General features: G+C 40.9%; 1 protein-coding gene across 1 annotated transcript in view; it reads left to right on the top strand.

Annotated features, from left to right (window-relative positions):
- Positions 1 to 517: 517 nt before the first annotated feature.
- LOC131134708 (endothelin-converting enzyme-like 1) overlaps positions 518 to 20,624 on the top strand; it is a 44,108-nt gene continuing 24,001 nt past the window's right edge. Inside the window, exons 1-8 of the mRNA XM_058080268.1 lie at positions 518 to 618; positions 3,887 to 4,075; positions 6,781 to 6,943; positions 11,824 to 12,997; positions 14,947 to 15,015; positions 15,392 to 15,502; positions 16,633 to 16,725; positions 18,302 to 18,426. Coding sequence (XP_057936251.1) covers positions 12,140 to 12,997; positions 14,947 to 15,015; positions 15,392 to 15,502; positions 16,633 to 16,725; positions 18,302 to 18,426 — 1,256 coding nt within the window. The 5' untranslated portion in view covers positions 518 to 618; positions 3,887 to 4,075; positions 6,781 to 6,943; positions 11,824 to 12,139. The remainder of the gene's footprint in view (positions 619 to 3,886; positions 4,076 to 6,780; positions 6,944 to 11,823; positions 12,998 to 14,946; positions 15,016 to 15,391; positions 15,503 to 16,632; positions 16,726 to 18,301; positions 18,427 to 20,624) is intronic.

Here is a 20,624-nt window from a genome sequence, read left to right as displayed (position 1 = left end):
AAACATGGATAACCTGATGCTTTAAATTCATGTCAAATTGACAGCCACACAACTGAAACATGGACAAAACCAGACAAGGACCCCAAACAGATTTCAACCAACATACAAATTGTCTGTTGTACAAAGTATGGCAGCACAAAGACAACTCGACAACTCAGAACATAAACACGGATCTTCGCTGCAGAATTTTAAGCCATCTGATGACCTGGTGCTTTAAATTCAGGTCAAATTGACAGTCACACAACTGAAACATGGACAAAATGTAGTCTCCCAACCGGACAAGAACCCCAAACACACATCAAAATCAGTTTTAGATTGGACAAAGCCAACTATTGACAACAAACCACCAATCTGATGGCTGAACACTCATAGGCAATATGAAGGCTCTAATTAACTGATTTTTGGACTGTTGGAGAAAACCGCAAGGAAAACCTTCATAATCAGAATCAGAACCACCTAGCTGCGAAGCAAACATCCCAACCAAACTACTTCTGTGCTTCCCTGACTCAAATATATTCAAAACAATCCTAACCAATATAAAATGTTCATTGGCGCAACATGAACTCCTTCAGAAGGACAGAAATACAAAAATACGAACGGATCATTAAGAGAGTCGAGGTAAGGTGCCGGTAGAGAATATGAACTGCGCTTCCAACTTCCCATTAGTCAGTCTGAGTGGGAGATGGAGGGGGCAGATGCATGGGGTGGGGTCAGACTCAGGTGGTGAGCAAAACAAAAGAGAAAATATCCTCTCGTCCACCTCCCCTAGACAAGCGAGCTCCATCCATCATCAGCCCACCTACACATTACAAGCTACCTGGAGGCGAGTTCTTAGGTTCAATATCACCAACCCATGTAGACGCTAGACTGGATCAACATTTGGGACATCTACACAATCTAATGAGATCAAAAAGCGGAATGTTACGTCATCAATGGAGAACAAAATGAAATAGTTCAATTTGAAAATGACAAACTGGCTTATAATAATACGACAAGGGTCGTCAGGGGTGCTGGAGCCTATCCCAGCTGTCTTTGGGCAAGAGGTGGGGTACACCCTGGACTGGTTGTCAGCCAATCACAGGGCACATATAGACAAACAACCATTCACACTCACATTCATACCTATGGACAATTTGGAGTCGCCAATTAACCTAGCATGTTTTTGGAATGTGGGAGGAAACCGGAGTACCTGGAGAAAACCCACGCATGCACGGGGAGAACATGCAAACTCCAATCGTCGAATCGAACTCGGGTCTCCTAGCTGTGAGGTCTGCGTGCTAACCACTCAACCACCATGCAGCCCTCAAATTAATTAATTTGTTCATTTTGTACCGCTTATGCTCACGAGGGTCGCCGGGGGTTCTGGAGCCTATCCCAGCTGTCTTCGGGCGAGAGGCAGGGGGTACACCCTGGACTGGTGGCCAGCCAATCACAGGGCACATATAGACAAACAACCATTCACACTCACATTCATACCTATGGACAATTTGGAGTCACCAATTAACCTAGCATGTTTTTGGAATGTGCACGGGGAGAACACGCAAACTCCACACTGAGATGGCTGAGGGTGGAATTGAACTCGGGTCTCCTACTCCGCCGTGCAGCCCATTCAAATTAATTCATTCAAAAATATATTGAACTTTTTAGCCTTTTTACAAGAGTAAAAATATAAACGCCTGTGCATCCTTTGATTTTGCAGTATGAAGTCCTCGATGGAAAAAGTTTGGACACCTTTGCTTTAGAGGTTAAATTGCCTTCACACTGGAGGGGGAGCTCTGGGGCACAACAAACCAATAGTTCCTTGCGGCTACATAAGTACCTTGATCGATTAACCATGATTAGAAGCTGACATGTTTAGAGACCAAACAAATAAACGCGTGTTTTCGAGAGGCTTGCACAGATGTGTTTGTTTCCCACTAGGACTGGTGTTTGTGCAATATGCGAGCATAGCAGCCAGGGGTGGGGAGTGCGTTTTCTTGTCTGTCCCCTTGGCAGCAGGTGTGTAAATAACACCCTAATACAAATCTGGTTAAATCAAAGTACTGCGGGGGCCCCAAGCACCACTCCTTGTCACACTCCCTCCTGTTGGTTAAATTGGAGTCCAACATTGATCCCTGCTCATCTGCTCATCATCAGCGTCCCTGGCTCAACGGGTTCTTCCCTCCCCTCTGGTCTTCTGGGGCACTCGTTGTAATTCTGAGCCTGTAGGCCACAAGTGTTTTGGGATATAATTGTGCCAAGTGTTCTGCTTCTGTGCAGGCTGACAGCTGAACCCAAATGAAATGCTTCACTGAGCCAGATTATAGGCCAGTGTGTCTCGTTGCTCTCACTGTTACCTGTCAGTAAAATGACTTCCGGGGAAAGTGGGACAAAATGGCCTCTAGCAACTTATCAAAGGATGCAGTAAAACAACCAACGCAAAACATTTTACTCCACGTAGAGTTGTTGTGCACGAGTGAGGGCACCTTAACACGTGTGATGGTGTGACATTAGCAGTGGTAGCCTTTCGATAGCACATCGTACTTAGGGTCAGAAGCACAATACGCTCTCGACTGATAGCCTGTCAGTCTGAGGGCATTGAGGGCTCGTCTACACGAACAGACAAGCAGGGATTCTTTGGCTCATGAAAGAAATGTGTGACTTTATCGCAAATATTTAAGACTATTAAAAAATATATACAACATCTAATGTTGTTAAGGCATTAAAAATACAGTGATACCTCATTGTTCGTTATTGATCCATTGAAAATAAATACTGATTTCTCATAGGACAAAATACTAAATCCAACAAATCCGTTTTAAACAATGAAATATATTTACACAAATTACATTTTGGGGGGAAAAAATTACAAAAAAAGGGCCGTATGTGTTTTACGCTAAGTCGTTTCTTCAATTCTTCAGTTCTTTTGCAACTTTCTTTAGGTCCGTGGTGGGTTATTTTTTTAATGCATACAGTAGACTTGTGTCATAAGTGTGTTAGTTAGCAAAGAATTACAGAGTCAACAGGTGATGATGTCATAAAGACCCGTCATGAACACAGTTGGATTCATGCAGTGTATTAATAACACTACAAACTGAGACTTTTTGGGCACACGATTCCACATAACGAACGATTATTTTAACAACCGATTAATCAGATTATTAGTTTTTCGATTAATCAATGAATTTGATTTTTTTTTTTTACACATTTTTAATTTCGGACTCTTCATTCAGAAATAGAACATTTAAAGTGACAGAGCAAATAAGTGCACCAACACTGAATATTCTGTTAAAAAAATTAAATGTTTGTCAAATAGCTTCAGTAAAACCAAAGTGTACACAAAAATACCATCATGATCATTTTCTTACTTGATGAATCTGAAGTTTGTGGAGTAATCGGTTTGGCCATTTTGTGGTCATTAGATGACTATACTATGAGATTATAGCGCTATATTCCCTATTATGCAAAATTGACTTTTTAATGATGTCTTACCGTAATAGATGTGTGGAGAGTTTGTTGATGACCACCACACGCGTCATAGCCTGAAACAAAAACAAACAAAATGAACTGAACTGAATTTTGTGAAAGCTCTTAAAAATCAAGCAACACAACAAGCTAACACTTCTATTTTTGTCCCTTCTGTTTGGTGTGTTAGCCAAATTAGTCTCAAGTGGGATAAAGGTGATTATTCCTTCTTCTGTTTCCACTGACAAGAACTTATGGAGATTCAATGGAGATGATAAAGAAGGGTGCACTTATTAAAAACCTCGACATATGGATGCTTGAATAATGAAGATGTTTGAGTGTGTGTGTGTGTGTGTGTGTGTGTGTGCTTGTGGGTGCATGACGGACTCACCTCGCCTCTCTCCCCCGCCTTTGTCCCTCCCTCTCTTCTCTTCATTCTCAGACTCGGGAGGCTGTGGGCTGCAGCCGCGGCAGTAAGTGGTGCACATCACGGTGTGTGTGCAGATCTCCGGAGGGAACCGGACCGTCTATTCGGGACTTCCACTGGAGAGCTCACTGCTGAGTCTTCTTCTCTTCAACGACTACGGCACTTTTTAACTTCCCATCGAGTATTTTCATTCACTCTCCACAGGTAAGGTCCGACAAGTTGGCACCACTCTTGTGCAGCACCACTCTTGTGGGCGATACTGAAAATTACAGCATGGCTGATACCGATATTATAACCGATTACATACTTAGAAATGTTCAAGACCATTCAATATTTTTTTTTAGTTTGTTGATCTTGATTATAATCAGAATAAAAGAAAGGACTAAGATTTTAGGCAAAAAAAATTATCAAAAAACTTGTGAACAATTTAACAATGTAGCAATATCAACAAAATAATACAATTATTCCCTTTTATTGCATACAAATGTTTGAGCAAAATAAAGTCAATAGTGCAAAATAAGGAAGCAAAAACAAAACCTATCATTGGCTCTTGATGGCTCTCCACCAAATTGCCATTATGGAATATTGTAAATTAATCTTCGGTTCATGAAGGACTACAAAAAGGAGTAAAACAGTAACACTGCAACAGGAGCAATACATCTTAATAAGGATACAAAAACTCTACAACTGAACGGTGTTGGGACGAGGTACATCAGAGGAGTAAATATGGTGAGTCACTTAATAATTTCTTGTGTCCAAGAGATTTATCATGACATAATTCAAACAGAATTTGAACTTTGAGACTTTTTAAACAAAGAGACAAATGTGAGAAAATGTGTACCTGTCTGAGAAAAGTGTATAAAGTGTATTGTGATGGGGGTTTTAAAGCCGTAAAACACATATGAGGTTGAATACTTTATGGATTTTATTTGTGGGTTATTTTGGGAACCTATACCCCGCCATAAACGAGGGAACACTGTATAAGCAAACAGCAGTGTGAGTTTAGTGAATATTGGAGCTTTATACACTGTGTGCTAAGCCAGGTAGCTAATTTATTAGGTAGCTCACTTATTAATGCTCAATGTGCTAGCTTTTTGATTAATGTCATCTTAAAGCAACTGAGGAAAAAAAAAGGGATTGCCCTCTTTGACTGCAACCAGCAGAGGCACTGTTGATTCAACCAGTTTAGCTTTTTGTATAAGAAAGAAGTAGCGATGCATCCATACAAAGTTCTCATATAACATATCCTGTGGGTCTACTTTTCTTGCTTTCCTTTAGTTCTGGTTCTGGGCTCCACTTTTGTTACATCTGTTTCTTGTTTTGTATTGAATGCATTCCCTTTACTGCTCGAAGAGGCTCACTCATGAGGAGGGTTCTATTGTCACTATAGGATGCTTCTGGTTCATACTTTACCATTCTGAGTGGAAGCTGTGTGTTTGATGCATTCTGTTGCATTTCCTGTCGCCTTTTGTTCCATTTCTTGACATTTGTTTTTGTACTTTGTGTTTTGCATGTGGATTTGCTGTGGAAGTGAGCATGACACTTTTTTCCTGCACGCCACGTCTATTTCAGAATTCTGGAATCAGATCATGACGTTGTCATTATATATAGTCATCCATCTCCACTTTGCACTTGGAATACAGCCTATTATTAGTCAAAAATGGGCATACTTAAGCTAATTTCAAGTGGTTTTCACTTAAATTAGGCATTTTCAGGTATAAAATGAACTAGAATACAAATATAAGGCATTCAGAAGACATACTGTACTCACGCAGACAAAGATAAGAAAGGAAAGCCTGGGTACATTTATCAGTGTTGCCAGGTCCCCTCATTATAAGCAACTTTGGCCTTGTTCTTATGTAAAATCACTTGTTGTTTTGGGCTTGTTTTCAGAGAATTTGTCGCTTTTTGCAGTCGCAATTTGCAGTATTTTGACAGCTTAGTGGTTGTACAGCTACGAGGTTGTGTTTGTGTGAGTGTAGAGTCCATATTGTGATTTATATTTATGATTTTATTATGTCGACTATATCGAAAAGTGTCATTCCATGTTAAAAAAAAAACATTTAGATGGCTAAAACATGTTTTCTATGCTCTAACTATGAAAATAAATAAGGGATCCTACTTTGCAGAAATTCGCTTATCACAATTGGATCTGGAACCGACTAACAGCAATAAATGAGGGACAACTATAGACTGTAGAGCTAAAATGTATTTCAATTCATCAAAATTGTTAATTTCCCCACTTAAATGATCTAGGGAATATAGTGAAATGCCCGTCCTTAATCCAAACCTGTGGCCATACACACTCCATTGCTCTCTCGTGCAGCCTCTGTCGACTGCTGATAAGAGTCGAGTCCCAGTGCTCCTACAAGCAAGTTTTTGAAAGTATTTTATAATAATAAGTTCATTCATGGAACGCTTCCAAACTAACTGGCTAGAGATGAGATAAAAGCAGAGCTTATATTTGGTCACCAGTCATAGTCCCAAACTGTGTTTCCATGCTTAGAGATTTACTACCCGGAGAAACATAACTTCCTTTCTGACAGCTGCTCTCACAGAAAAGGTTCGAAAAAAAATCCATATAACTTACTCATGGCCTCACAGCAAGCGGACTCATACACGTCATGCTGAGTGACTCACTGAAGAGAAGGCATTGGTAACCGAGATTGTCTACATGTTGAGTTGACAAGGCTGTTTGACATGTCATCTTCGTTAGACCTGCGTAAGGAGGAATTAGTGGGAATTGCGGTGTTTGCACTGTCAAGAATTTATGGAGATTCACTCCTACTCTTATGTTTATGGCTATGGATGCTTGAATAATCAACATGTTTTGTGCCTGCGGGTGCATGACGGACTCACCTCGCCTCTCTCTCCCCCTCCTTTGTCCCTCCTCCCTCTCTCCTCCTCAGACTTGGGAGGCTGCAGGCTCGGCAGCGGCGGCAGAAAGTGTTGGCCATCCCGGCGTGTATGAAGATTTCTGAAAGGAACCGCAATCATCTACTTAGACTTCCGCTGGATAGCTCAGTCGTCTACGGCACTTTTACCTTGTTTGGATATATGTACTCATCATAGGTAAGCTCCTTTGGACAAGTTTCAACCATTTCTGTGTTCGCCGATAGAGCTTACCGTGCACCATACTGTCAGTGATGCTGTGATGCTGACAGGTGGTCTTTGTAATTAAACATTTTTCATAATCGTGGCTCTCAATTAGAAATGAAGACTTTGAGGCAGAACAGTTCCCATCAGTCACTTATTTTTGTCACACATGTTCACAGTAAGCCATATTTTGAGCTAACAAGGTCTGTCGGCTTGTAAGAAAGTTGTTAAACAAAAGATGTGAAGATATCTTAAGGGCTCAATTCATCCCATGCCTGGGCATGGATGATACCAAGCTGTGCGACACATATGGGAATCCCACACATACATTAACAATCGTTTGGTTAAAAACATACATCGCCGTCCGAAGTCTTTTTAAGTACTCACGAATGTGGCCAACCACAGCGGAGTAGGCGTACCTGGAGACCGTTTTCGTTGGAAGCACGAAATCCAAAGAAATACAGCTGAATAAGTGCAGATTCTGGAAAGACTAGAAAGCTTTATGTGCTGGTTATTGTGTGCAGCTGCTCTATAGGAGTCCACAACTCCATACAAAGCATAATAGGTCCCCTTTAAATAATCCACAAATTTGTGGTAATACAGCGTTCTCTCTAAGGCCCGATCCAGTCGAATGCCCCATTAGGCAATGTCGGCAGATGCTAAGTACCCCGTGGCCTGCAGGGGGTGCCAACAATTGGAATAATCTGCTTTTGTTGACGTAAAATTTGAAATCCAAAGGGGTCATTTCACTGAAAAATTGATCTGTGTTATGACTAAGCAGCGACAACAGCAACATAACGAAGCAACATAATTCGCCTTGAATATAGTCGCATAAGCAAGTGGCATGACAAGGAGATCTCACCTGAGATGTTTTCTACCTGGCATAGTGGAGGGAGTGTCCATCATGATCTGGGGTGCTTTTTCAGTCAATGGAACACTGGAGCTTCAGGTGGTGCAGGGTCATCAAACGGTGGCTGGGTACGTTGAGTTATGTTGCAGTGGGCATCCCTTATGGCCGATGGTCTTGGTCTGTGTGGTAACAGTTGGGTTCTTCAACAAGACAACGCTGGCTTAACCAAGGACTTCTTAAGGGAGAATAACATCACTCTTTTGGACCATCCTTCATGTTCCCCTGTTTAAATCCCATAGAGAACATTTGGGGATGGATGGCAAGGGAAGTTTATAAAAATGGCCATCAGTTCCAGACAGTTGATGCCCTTCATGAAGCCATCTTCACCGCTTGGAGCAAAGTTTCCAATAGCCTCCTGGAAAATCTTGCATCAAGCATGACCAAACCAATTTTTGAAGTGATTAACAAGAACAGTGGAGCTACTCATTACTGAGTCCTACTGAGAATTTTTTTTAGTTTTTTGTCATTTTTTGAGCGATAGTCTTAAACATTTGATCAGCTGATAAACTGCCTAGTTCAATTTAACTGTTGTTTTCAATACATTACTTTTTCTAGGTGCTTTTTGTCACACTCCCCCTTCCCCTCTCATTAAATGTGCAAAATGATTTTGATCAGGTCTGGATATCCAAAACTCCAAACTCGACAGAAGATGATCAGAGATTTGCAATGTATCAACAAGTATCAGAACTTTTATTATCGTGAACTATTCTTGTCTGTTCTGGTTATCCTCTGAATGAACCCCTGCATAAACATTTAAACATTCTAATTCCATGAACACCGCATGCACACCGTGACTTCTAGTGCAAAATAAGCTCAAAATAAAAACATTGCGGTGTTAACCTGGATTTCTTACAGAACTAACTAAATATAAACAATTGTATATTTTTCAATTATTAGCCACCAGAAGAAAGCTTTATTGTCAATGCCGTCAACAATTACCACAGAAGACAGACAAAAGCATATGAAAACAAAAGAGTCAAAATAAAAATTAGAATACTCCGATCGATCGGTCACCGTTCACTATCTGACAATTTCCTTGTAAAAGCATGTCATATGCTTTTGCCGACAAATGCCTTTCAACGGCGATCACAAAAGCCAATCACCTTCCAGCCTGTAGCGATCATTGACTGCCCACTTTTCATTTTTTTAATAATTACCTCCTGTTTTGCCCCCCCCCTGGCAGTCAGGGGTTCTTGGAATTGTCCTAACCCTGGCCAGTAGCACTCATTATAAATAAATTGAAAAATGTACAGTTAATCTATTGTATTGGTATCAGCCAATTTCACTCATGGATGATCGGTATCACAATCAGCAGCATAAAACTCTGATCGGAGCATCCATAAAAAATATGCACCAATGGAGGAAAACCATTTTAACCAAAAAACGACTACTCCAGGATGTACCCCAACCCTCTCCCAAAGTCAGCTAGGATAGGCTCCAGCATACCCGTGTTCCTAGTGAGGAAAAACGCCATAGCAAATGGATGGATGGATATTTCTCATTCTGCTTATGTCTCTAGCGAGAGTAACAAGTCAATGTTTAAGTGAAGGGCATCAACATAAATGTACCACTACTCCGGTGCTCCATTCAGTTTAAATTGAAAATGTTTTCCCTATGGTGTTTCCAGCAAATAAATAAAACCAGCATGAACCAACTGCAGAGGATGATGACTGTACAGCCAAGCAACAGACTTGTATTTAATCAAACATTAACCCCCCCCCCACACACACACACACACACCCGATGTCTTAATATTTTCTCCAGTCTAACATGTTCTAATCTGGCCAGGTGCTTCGAAGTAACAAGGAAATGGATTCAGTAACATTAACCAAACAATTGTACAGTTGAAGGGCTTTTAATTGGTCTATTACAGATTCTCCTTCAGCCAATACATGGAGAGGTTGAAAAATATAATTATTTTGTTCAGTCTTGTCACACTTGTGGTGAAGGGGTCGTGTGCTTTCCATGTAATTGTCCAGTGTGTGTGTGTGTGTGTGTGTAAGTCTGTGTGTACGTGCAGTTGCAGCATAAGTTACCCTCAGATATCAGAAGCTGTCATGTTCAGTAAATAGCCATTCATCACGCATGCCATTCTCTGTGATGGAACCAAATCCAATCCATTATCCATACGCAGGTTGTGCACTCAAGTGTGCGGGTGCGTGTGTGTGTGTGTCTTGTATTTGGCTGTATGTAGGTAAGTGTGGTTGCCATAATTTATTTTAATGTTTAAGTAGCTGTGACACGAGGGAGGGCACAATATTTCAAAAGCAGGGGAGAGTCGTTGCAAAGATGGGAAGCATATATATGAATCCTGTAATCCAATAACGTGTACATTATAGTAAATAAGGCAGAGGCAATACATAGTAATTCATTAAAAACAAGAATGATGTCATGCAGTATGGCAAAGGTGTTCAAAGTGCGGACCGGGGGCCATTTGCGGTCTACTGCCCTTTTTTCATTGGCTCACAGCACAATGTCAAAAAAAAAAATTAACAAAAATTGATCAAATAAAAATGAAAAATTAAGAATGTGAAGCAAAAAGCTGAATTGTTCTGACTAATAAAACAAAGCTTTGTCCAAATAGTTTTTTTACGAAATTAAAAATAAATGAAAATATCAAAGTGGACCCTTGCATCTTTAGATTTTTCATGATGCGGCCCTAAGTGGAGAAAAAAAAACAAGGAAAAAAGAGGTCAAGCTGCCCCTGAGTTGTTAGATAAGTCATCAAAAGCCTGCACAGACTGTCTTGTCAAATGCACCGCGTATGTTACAAAACATGTTTACCAACTAACTTTAGCTACAAACGGAAATAGAGGCGAGCAGAGATAAACAAAACCTAATAAAGTGGAGGCAATGCCACACAAGCTGTTTTCAACTTGCCAGTTGCATCGTCTACGTCAGGGGTCTCAAACACGCGGCCCGCGGGCCATATGTGGCCCGCAGGACACTAGTTTGAGGCCCCCGCCTTGATATGAAAGTTTAACGTTAGTGCGGCCCGCGCAAGTTTGATATGGATGCTGTATGGCATCATGTACCCAGAAAAAAATATTACGTTTGATTAATGTTCATGTTAAAGGTTAAATAACTGTTAATAGTTATCCTCCCTATCCATGTGGAAGTGGTAAGATTTTGGCTATTTAAGTTTAAAGGAAATAACTTGAAGGCTACCGTTTAGGTCGCTAGCTCTCTAGTTTGCGAGTTAGCATGTGTCTCAAGACCCTGCAGTTGCGCAATATGTTGTAAATAAAAAGAGTATAAATGTGACTATAGTCGTGTTTTGTCATGTCTACAAGGCTCTAATAATGCTTTGTTCATTTTAATCTGAAAAAAATAATTTGTCTACCCACCAACTATATGTGGTTTCTTGCTTCTTGCTGTTTTATTATTATTATTATATTTATTACTGATTGATTGATTTTCTTTGTTCTTGATTTGTTTATTTATTTTTCATCTTATTTTGTGTAGAAAAATAAAAAGTAAGATATTTCAATGTTTTATCAGAGCTTTTCTTGTAGAAAATCGGAACCAAAGCAAAGTTTTTTAAAATTTTTTGTTTTTAATAAATGCGTTTTTTTTTTTTTTTTGGAAAACCTGATGCGGCCCAGTCTCACCCAGACCCGAGCTCCAGTGGCCCCCAATTAAATTGAGTTTGAGACCCCTGGTCTACGTCAATGAGGTTTCGCAACTCCTCTGCGTTTGTGCCTGCAGCCTGTCTAGGGAGGGGCGGTCGCAATGTGTGACTGGCCAATCAGAGAGCGCGATGAGTGACTACAGAGATGTACTCGTTTACATGTTCGGACTGGTGCATCATAAACGAGTATCCGACAAAATTACTGGCACACATTGGAATATGTAGAAAACTGTAGAAATGTTTAATTCCCTGTTGTTCTATAGTTCTCTCATGCTATAAAGCCCCCTTCTAAATCATTTTTATTTCCATCCACAGGTGACCTGGAACTGGTTGGATGGGAAGATATAAGGGGAATAAATTGAATGGGAGCAGAGAGAAAGAGGATGAGTGAGATAGCAAGCGACACCCAGGAGATTCCTCATACAGAATGGAAGTCCTCATCCCGCCACCTCACCATTTGAAAGAAACAAAGGCAACATAGCCGCAAGAAGGCTGTGTCATCTGTGTGTTGCCCTCTTGTTTATCTCCGTAAGAGTCATGGTTTTTAATCTGACCACAAAAATAAATCTTTAATCCCTCCACCCCCCGCCGGCGTCTACTATTGACATCTAAATCACAACATCCCATTGTCATGGAGAAGACATATTCACTCACCGCCCACTATGATGAGTTCCAGGAAGTGAAATACGGCGGACGCTATAGTAGTGACATCCTCAGTAATGGCATGACCCTTCATTTGGGCGGCAGTCTGGACCGACATATGGGGCGTGGTCGAGGAGGGACCTTGCCCAATGGTCGCCACAAAGACGCAAGCAACACAAGCAACGGCGGCGGTCTCCCTCGATGGAGCCGGAGAGAGATTTGCCTCCTTTCGGCTTTGGTCTTTGCAGCGGGCATGTGTGTGATTTTGGCAAGTATGCTGGCACTAAAATATATTTCCTTGGAGGCGCAGCAGGACCCACAGTGCAGGCAAGACTGCCAGCGAAGACGCTCACTGTTGCGGGCTGCACGCTTCGTCCAGGCCAATATTGACCCGACCATCCAGCCCTGCCAGGACTTTTACTCCTTTGCCTGTGGAGGCTGGTTGAGGCGTCACGCCATCCCAGAAGACAAACTCAGCTATGGCATCATCACAGCTATTGGGGAGCACAACGAAGAGAAGCTACATCGTATCCTGCTGGAGCCGATTCGCAGGCGTGAGCCCAATTCGGCAGAGCGCAAGGTCAAGGAATTTTATAGATCTTGTGTCAACATCCAAGAGATTGACAAGCTGGGCTCTGACCCCATGACAGAGGTAATAGACAGCTGTGGTGGGTGGGATCTGGTTGGGGCACCCCCTGGTGCTGCTGGCTGGGAGAAAGAGGGGGCCCCACAGAGGCCGGACTTCAATGAGCTGCTGTATAGGACTCAGGGGGTGTACAGCACTGCTGTCTTCTTCTCGCTCACAGTCAACGTGGATGACAAAAACTCCTCTCGGAACGCCATCAGGGTGAGAAACAGAATGAGTGCACATTTGTCTGTGTTATGCTCAGGGGTAAATCCTTTGAGATAACATAGATTGGGAAAATCACTATTTGATACTGTTATGCATAATCAGTAGAGTCATACGGCTGTGTTAATCTTGGCATGTGGAGCACAGCTTCTCTTTCCTGGTTTAAAATGTCAATCCAGAAAGTAAAATGTATTTAATATTTGGGATACCTATTAGGGATTATTCATTCATTCATTCATTTTCTACCGCTTGTCCTCACGAGGGTGCTGGAGCCTATTCCAGCTGTCTTCGGGTGAGAGGCGGGTTACACCCTGGACTGGTGACCAGCCAATCACAGGGCACATATAGACAAACAACCATTCACACTCACATTCATACCTATGGACAATTTGGAGTCACCAATTAACCTAGCATGTTTTTGGAATGTGGGAGGAAACCAGAGTACCTGGAGAAAACCTATGCATGCACGGGGAGAACGTGCAAACTCCACACAGAGATGGCCGAGGGTGGGATTGAACTCGGGTTTCCTAGCTGTGAGGTCTGCGTGTAACAACTCAACCGCCGTGCAGCCCTATTAGGGATTATTAGCATAAAAATGAAATATCAGTGTTTTTGCCATGACGTGCTCCACAAAGCAACAAGCTCTGTAGTCTGCAATTATTCTCAAGTTTCATTTTTGGATTCAAGTCAATTTAACTTGACTTGCAATTCTATGGCGCTGGTCTCTTATGGGTGCCCAGAGTCAAGACCAAACACAGTTTCAGTACAAAACCTTCAGTCCGAATATAACATAACACGATACAATTTGCAATGACTGTCATGTGTTCTGTGCAAGTAATGCACCCCCACCTAAAGCAATAATTACTAATGACTCCAGTACCCATGCATGCACATTGCAGCCACCATGTATGTAGCTACTGCGTTTTTGTTTAAATAGTTTTCCCAATGACAACAAGTTGTTTTGTTACGAGTTAAGTGTCTAAAGTAGGGAAGTGTGAGTAATGTTGTGCAACAACTGTAATGGTTTAATTTCATTTGAACATGCATCAGATTCCAATTGAATGCATCACATAATCAGTTCACAGTTCCACATGTCCAAAAGGAGTAGGAAGAAGCAAAGCTTATTAAATCCTACCCCTTCATCTGCTACTTTTACAATTAGTAACTGTTACATTTGTTCACTTCCTGCTTTCATAATATAATTAAAGTTTTTTTTTTTGTCTTTTTTCACGTACTGAAGTACAAGGTGATATGACCATACAATGACATAATGGGTACCATAGTAAGTGTCAATATAGTGATATATATAGCACATCATGACTGGTTCAAGACTCTTCATCCTTGTATTTAGCAAACATCAACTGCTTGTATTGTTTCTTGAATTGGCTCATCGTTGTGCATTGTTTGAGTTCCTTACTCAATCCATCCCATAGTTTGATTCCACATACTGAAATGCTATGGCTTTTTAACGTAGTCCTAGCATTTCAGATTTAGTTCTTCCCTGAGATCATATTTCTCCTCTCTTGTAGAGAGGTTGGCAAAAACTGTAATTCGTTGCTGAATTTGCGTCTCGTGAAGTCCACTATGGCTGACACAGTACAGCACCACGGGGGCCTGACGTTTTATCTGACTTTCCTGAAAATATTGGTAAAATTGGGACATTTGCTTTAGTGTATTTTATTGTACATATAGTCTTCAATGACAGTCCAGAGAAAATCAATCCCCCACTTAACTAAAAAAGCAATATTGTCATTTCCATCTCGACTGCATGTGTCTATAATGTTCACATTTTGAATTGATATTGCATAGCATTAATATTCATTAAGCTGCAAGGAGATCAAATAAATCTGATGATAATCAACTGGAAGATGATTTAATAGCTGGTAAATATTGGCACTATTTTTGATCATCATATTCAATATTAAAATGTGTGTGTGTGTGTGTAGATTGATCAGGAGGGACTCACGCTGCCCGAGAGGAGCCTCTACTTGGGTGAGGATGAGGACAGTGTGAAGGTAAAAAAAAACCTTCCAGTTCATTGTGACCATCCATCATCGCCTTTTTTCTCCCTGCACTTCCGCCCTTCTGCTTTCACTTCCTGTTTTACTATGATCATTTTTAACCCTGTTTCTTTCATCAACCCTTCCTGCATCTGTCACTGCCACTGAGTTCCCCCACTTGTCTTTTCCCCATTTCTTCCCTCGCTTCCCCACCTCTGGTTCCCACTTCCATCCTCCACCCTCACTCGTCTGAATCCATCCATGAATCCACCTGTTTTCTCCCACGGTGCTTTTGTTGTGCTGTCTACCTCGCCGCATCATCCTGTCACCAGCTGTTACGATGATGATGATGCTATTTGTCGTCATTAGTGCTGTCGGTTGTTCTTCTCAGATCTTGGCGGCATACAAGGCCCTGATGGAGCGTTTGCTGAGCATGCTGGGAGCTCACAACGCTACACAAAAGTCCAAGGAGATTATACAGTTGGAGACCCGTCTTGCCAATGTGAGCTGATTTTGTGTGCGGGCGTTTATGTGCAAGCGTACTGTATGTGTACAAATGTTTCTTGTTTATCATGTTTGTTTGTTTGTGTTACAACATTTCCTATTACGACATTCGTGGACGAGTACGTACGTATACTCTCCTGTAAATAATTAATACTGTACAAAACAGTAACATGCAGTGAGGTTTGTGGCTGACTCGACACCGACTCCTTTGGCTTTGGACTTCTTTTTAATACAGATTGCTTATTAAGAGGATAATCTTGAAAAAAAAACTGACGAAAGAATTGAAAAACATTTGTGCTCTACCTTGTATCTGTATATGAAGTACATGCAGCCTACAAACATACTTTGTTGTAAAAGTCTGATCACCTATTGGTGAGTTTGGGTATATAATGTAATATAATAATGCCAGTCAAATATAAAGTATTTATATATTCAATGCCGTTGAGAAAGAAAAAAAGCAAAAACAAAAAGCTTTCTGGCCGTCATGACAAGCACCTTCCAGGTTCCACACATTGAGTATGAAGTGGTACTAAAAGTGCCAAGACAGTACACTGACTGGGAAAAGTCATGGTATAATAAATTGTTTTACAACATTATATTATAGGCGACATGCTGACAAACTGGCAGGCGCCAAGAGCCAACTGAGGCGGGGATTGCACACTAAGCCGAGAAGCCACACTCATGGTGGCCTCACCTTCGGTTTCTTTCCTGTATATGATCAGGAAAATCCAGCTAAGGAAATATTAAAAACTCATGCAATCATACCGCAAATACACTTATAATACACTTCAATGGACAAATATTAATATAGATTTTATGTTATTATTAGTTTGTGTACTTTTTTATATCATGGCCTCAACCGCAATGCGTCAAAGAAAAGGAAAGTAAAAAGTGAAGTGAAATTAGACATCGTAAAATGCTAAGAAAGTAGAGAAATCAACACTGACTGCAGGCATTAACGACTATCATCAAGGATAAAGGTGGTATCGAACATGAACAGATCTAGTCCTATGGAATAGACAGTGATCGCTGAGCAGCTTAGTGGTCTCATTATTGACACTATAGAGTCGGCGTCATAGGATGTCGGCAGACTGAGGACCTCCTGTATTGAATTCAATCTCTTTCCAGATCACTGTGTCAGAATATGATGACCAAAGAAAGGACGTCAGCACGATGTATAACCGCATTACACTCAGGCAACTGCAGCGCATCGCTCCTGGTGTGAGTACTAAACACACACACATACATGTACAAGGCCAGAGTAAATCACAAGTGTCCACTATGCAGGACTTAGGATTGAGGCACGAATGTAAGAAGAAGGGATATAAGAAGACATTGTAGGGTGTTAGGCTTGATGGCAGGCAGAAGAGGAAAGGTAAATTGGATTTGGAGCAAGAAGGAGGAGGAGGCTGTACCCTAGAGCAGCGAGAATGCTGACAGACGTCCTCAAGATGTTCTATGGTTAAAGGGAGACACATGAGGGAAGAAACTCCTCAGATAAAATGCCCGATTTCCCATTTCCAGACAAAAAAAAAAGAGATTAAGAAAACACACAGTGAGACTGTGTGAAAGTGAATATGTGCTATCTATAAAATGGGGCCAAAGACGCAGAAATTGAAGCAGAAAAACAGAACATTAAGACGCGCTGTATGGTTCTGAATTAATTTGGCCGCCAATTGGATCTGTGGGTGAAATGCGGATAGATTCAGGATGCAAATCTCGTTTACACGCTGCGCAATTAAGAAGCTTTACTAAATGATTCTTCAAAATCGAAGCTCTGAACCTAATTTCATCTCTGGTTTTGATCTTTCTTTGTGATATTCTATTTGCGTCACTTTTGATTTCATTTCAGTAGCAAAAAAATAAATGAGAATTGCTGAGAATGTACAGTGTACGTATAATATTGCTAACATTTTATTACTAGACCTATTAGCACCTTACCTAGCATCAAGTAAAACATAATTGCAATTGTGTTGCTTTTGTTATGTACAAGTTCCTTGCAGTCAGTGGCGGTTCCGCCTTGAATGACGTACTACTGTAAGCTACAGTACTGCAATACTTGTTTTCATTGTTTTGATTTGTTTTGACGCTGAAAATTATTCCAATTTTACGCACACCTCCACGCAATTTTCCCTTTATATTTTCCCACTCCAACCGGAAGACTGCAATCCCATGAATGGTCAATGTAAAGTACCTCATGAATGCTGCAGCCATATTTAATGGCCCTTGATTGCATTCTGCTCGGTTCTTCTGAATCACGGTTGCTGATAAGACGAAGAAGGGGAACTTCAACGAAACTGAGGTGGAAACCTTAAATGGAGAGCTGGAGGGCCATAAAATCGGAGGAGAAAGATGAGTGAGTTGGTGGAACGTCATCGTCAGTGGAACAGGGCGAACCACGGTAGAACTAAAAAAAAAAGGACGTCAAGGCACAAATTAAATTTTTTGTGAGCATTTTTGTAGGTTTTTTTTTGTTTTAGATGGATATAAGTGGTAGTTTTTACCACAGTGGTTTTCAAACTGTGGGGCATCCCTCTTGGGAGGGCCTGGCGTTATGACAGGGCGGAGCGTGGGACTACCATGTGCATATTCCAATATTAGTAATAATACAGTTTTGATGTTACTATTTCAAAAGGTTAGAGCTTGAAAATGGTAATAGATAAAGGCATCTCCAGGAAAACGTATGTTACTTTGTTGTAAAAGTCTGATCATCTCCTGATGAGCCTGGATATATACACATATACACATATAGTTTGATGAGTTCAATGACGATTTCTGATTGAATGTCTTACCACAGCTTCACTGGAAACGCCTGCTGGATAGAATTTTCCATGACAACTTCTCTGAAGACGAAGAGATCGTGGTGCTTGCGACTGATTACATCCAAAAAGTGTCTGACATCATCAAGACCACATCGAAAAGGTAAAGAATAAGCACGTAGGCGGGAGAGTTGGTGGATTTTGTTCTAAAATCCAGATCCAGAAAGATCTGAAGCTTTGTACACGTTTGAGTGTTGTCCTTTTATTTGGAAATTTCATGAGGATTTCGGGGAGCATTTTAGGTGCTTCTGTGTGTGTGTAGTTATCCACATATGAGCATTTTAGTTGGCCATCAGTTCCTGTTGAATTAACTTCCTACAGCAGCTGATTATTATTGATCTACCCACACTGTTCTTGCACACAAAAGCACACACACATTGTTCTTTCCCCTTCTTGCTCTTGACAGGCTCCAGGGCTATACCACGTCAGTAATGTGTGTTAGAGCCACTGACAGCTCGCCAATAGTCACTGCGCTCTACACGACAACACTCAAGCTGCACGCATGGCTGACTGACTGCATGACTGGAGGGTGTATTACTTTCTTGTCATTAATGTGGAAGACTGGATGGATGTCATACTCCTACGTACATGCACACTGTCAGTCGAACTTTACGTCCAGAAGAAAACTACAAGAGTATGCTGCAGTAAGCCAGGATCCATAAAACTGTATGGGAAAGATGAAAACGATTGCATTAATAAGTCATCCATTTCCATTTAGGACGGACAGTGACTTTGCTTTTCCTGAGGCGAATTATTCATTATCATTGCAAGCAGATTTGCACTTTCTCACGAGTAGGGTTGGGTATTGTTTTCACATTATCTGATTCCGATGCCAATTCCGTACTTTTGAAATGGTGCCAGTGCTCAAACGGTGCGGGAAACAGTACTTTAAAAATGGGACCAAAGAAAGTTAGGAGTTTGAGCACTTTATTGAAGACATTTAAGAAACATTATTGAATTCGAGAAATAAAGTAAGAAATAACTAAGACATAGCTAAGTAATAATAATAATAGTAACAATCACTCCTTCAAAAAAGGTAAAAGTGATCCATTTCATTCGTCATTATTTGGTTTTTGCCTGGTCTTTTGAAACAAGTTAATACCGAAAGGTCATTTTTGTCTCACAGTGTGTTTTGGAAAATAACATTAAATATATCCCGCATTAAACGATAATACAGATAAGGTTTAGGGAATATGTGGGAACTTTTTCCCATTGATGTTTGTGATGTTGGAATCACAATCTCTGTCGTACTTCTTACCAAATGCATTTGAAAGAGCCGAGTTCTTGGCTATCATCAACCATGTCTTTATGGACATTGCTTTGTGCACTGCGGCAGAAAGGGGCCTTACCCAAACTGTATAAGTTGGAAGCTTAGAATTGGAGCCATGAAGCCATGACAGACATCACCAGGATATTAGTTTTCAAAGTTGGACAGAGCGGATATTTTCGACTCCACTTCTTCTGTTGACTCAATTTTTTTTAAACGGGTCACACGAATGGAAGGAAAACACTGAGGCTAATTTATTACGTTTATTTACAGCCGGTCCTCTGGTTACCAATGAGTTCCGTTGCTAATGCCTGCTCATACCTAAATTAATCATCACGCTGTACCAAGAACACACTAAGGATGTCAACTACAGTAATAATGGTAATGGTTTAATTTAATTTGAACATGCATCAGATTACAATTGAATGCATCACATAATCAGTTCACAGTTCCACATGTCCAAAAGGAGTAGGAAGAAACAAAGCTTATTAAATCCTACCCCTCCATCTGGTACTTTTACAATCAGTAACTGTTACATTTGTTCACTTCCTGCTTTCCTAATAAGTTTTTTTTATTTATTTATTTTGTCACGTACCAAAGTACGAGGTGATATGACCGTACATAATGCAACATTAATATGTTACTGTTATAGGAGCAGATCCTTTAACATGCTCAAGGATATTGTAGTAATGCATTGTGTCAAAGAGTTTTGTGATTTCTGATCGGCTGAGTCCTAACTATGTGTGTGTGTGTTCAAGTAAGATAGCAATAAAGAATTTGTCGATCGCCCGCCTTGCCCGTGCTGGCCACCTAGCTAATTTTGCACGTAAGTGCTTGTATGTGGGGATGTAACCTCCACCCCTTTAGTGTCACCTAGTTGTGTATCATTCAAGCATGAGTACCATGCAGGCCCTGCACAAAGACACTGATACTGAATGACCCCCACCTCAAATCCCCAAATATGTCTCCCACCCTACTATTTGAGACATAGTGTAAATCTACTCTACAGTAACCACACCGCTGTTTCATTCTAC

This window comes from Doryrhamphus excisus, chromosome 8, assembly GCF_030265055.1.
Source record: "Doryrhamphus excisus isolate RoL2022-K1 chromosome 8, RoL_Dexc_1.0, whole genome shotgun sequence".
Taxonomy (NCBI): Eukaryota; Metazoa; Chordata; class Actinopteri; order Syngnathiformes; family Syngnathidae; genus Doryrhamphus; species Doryrhamphus excisus.
The sequence above is the reverse complement of the archived record's forward strand: the minus strand, read 5'-3'. Positions and strand labels throughout refer to the sequence as shown.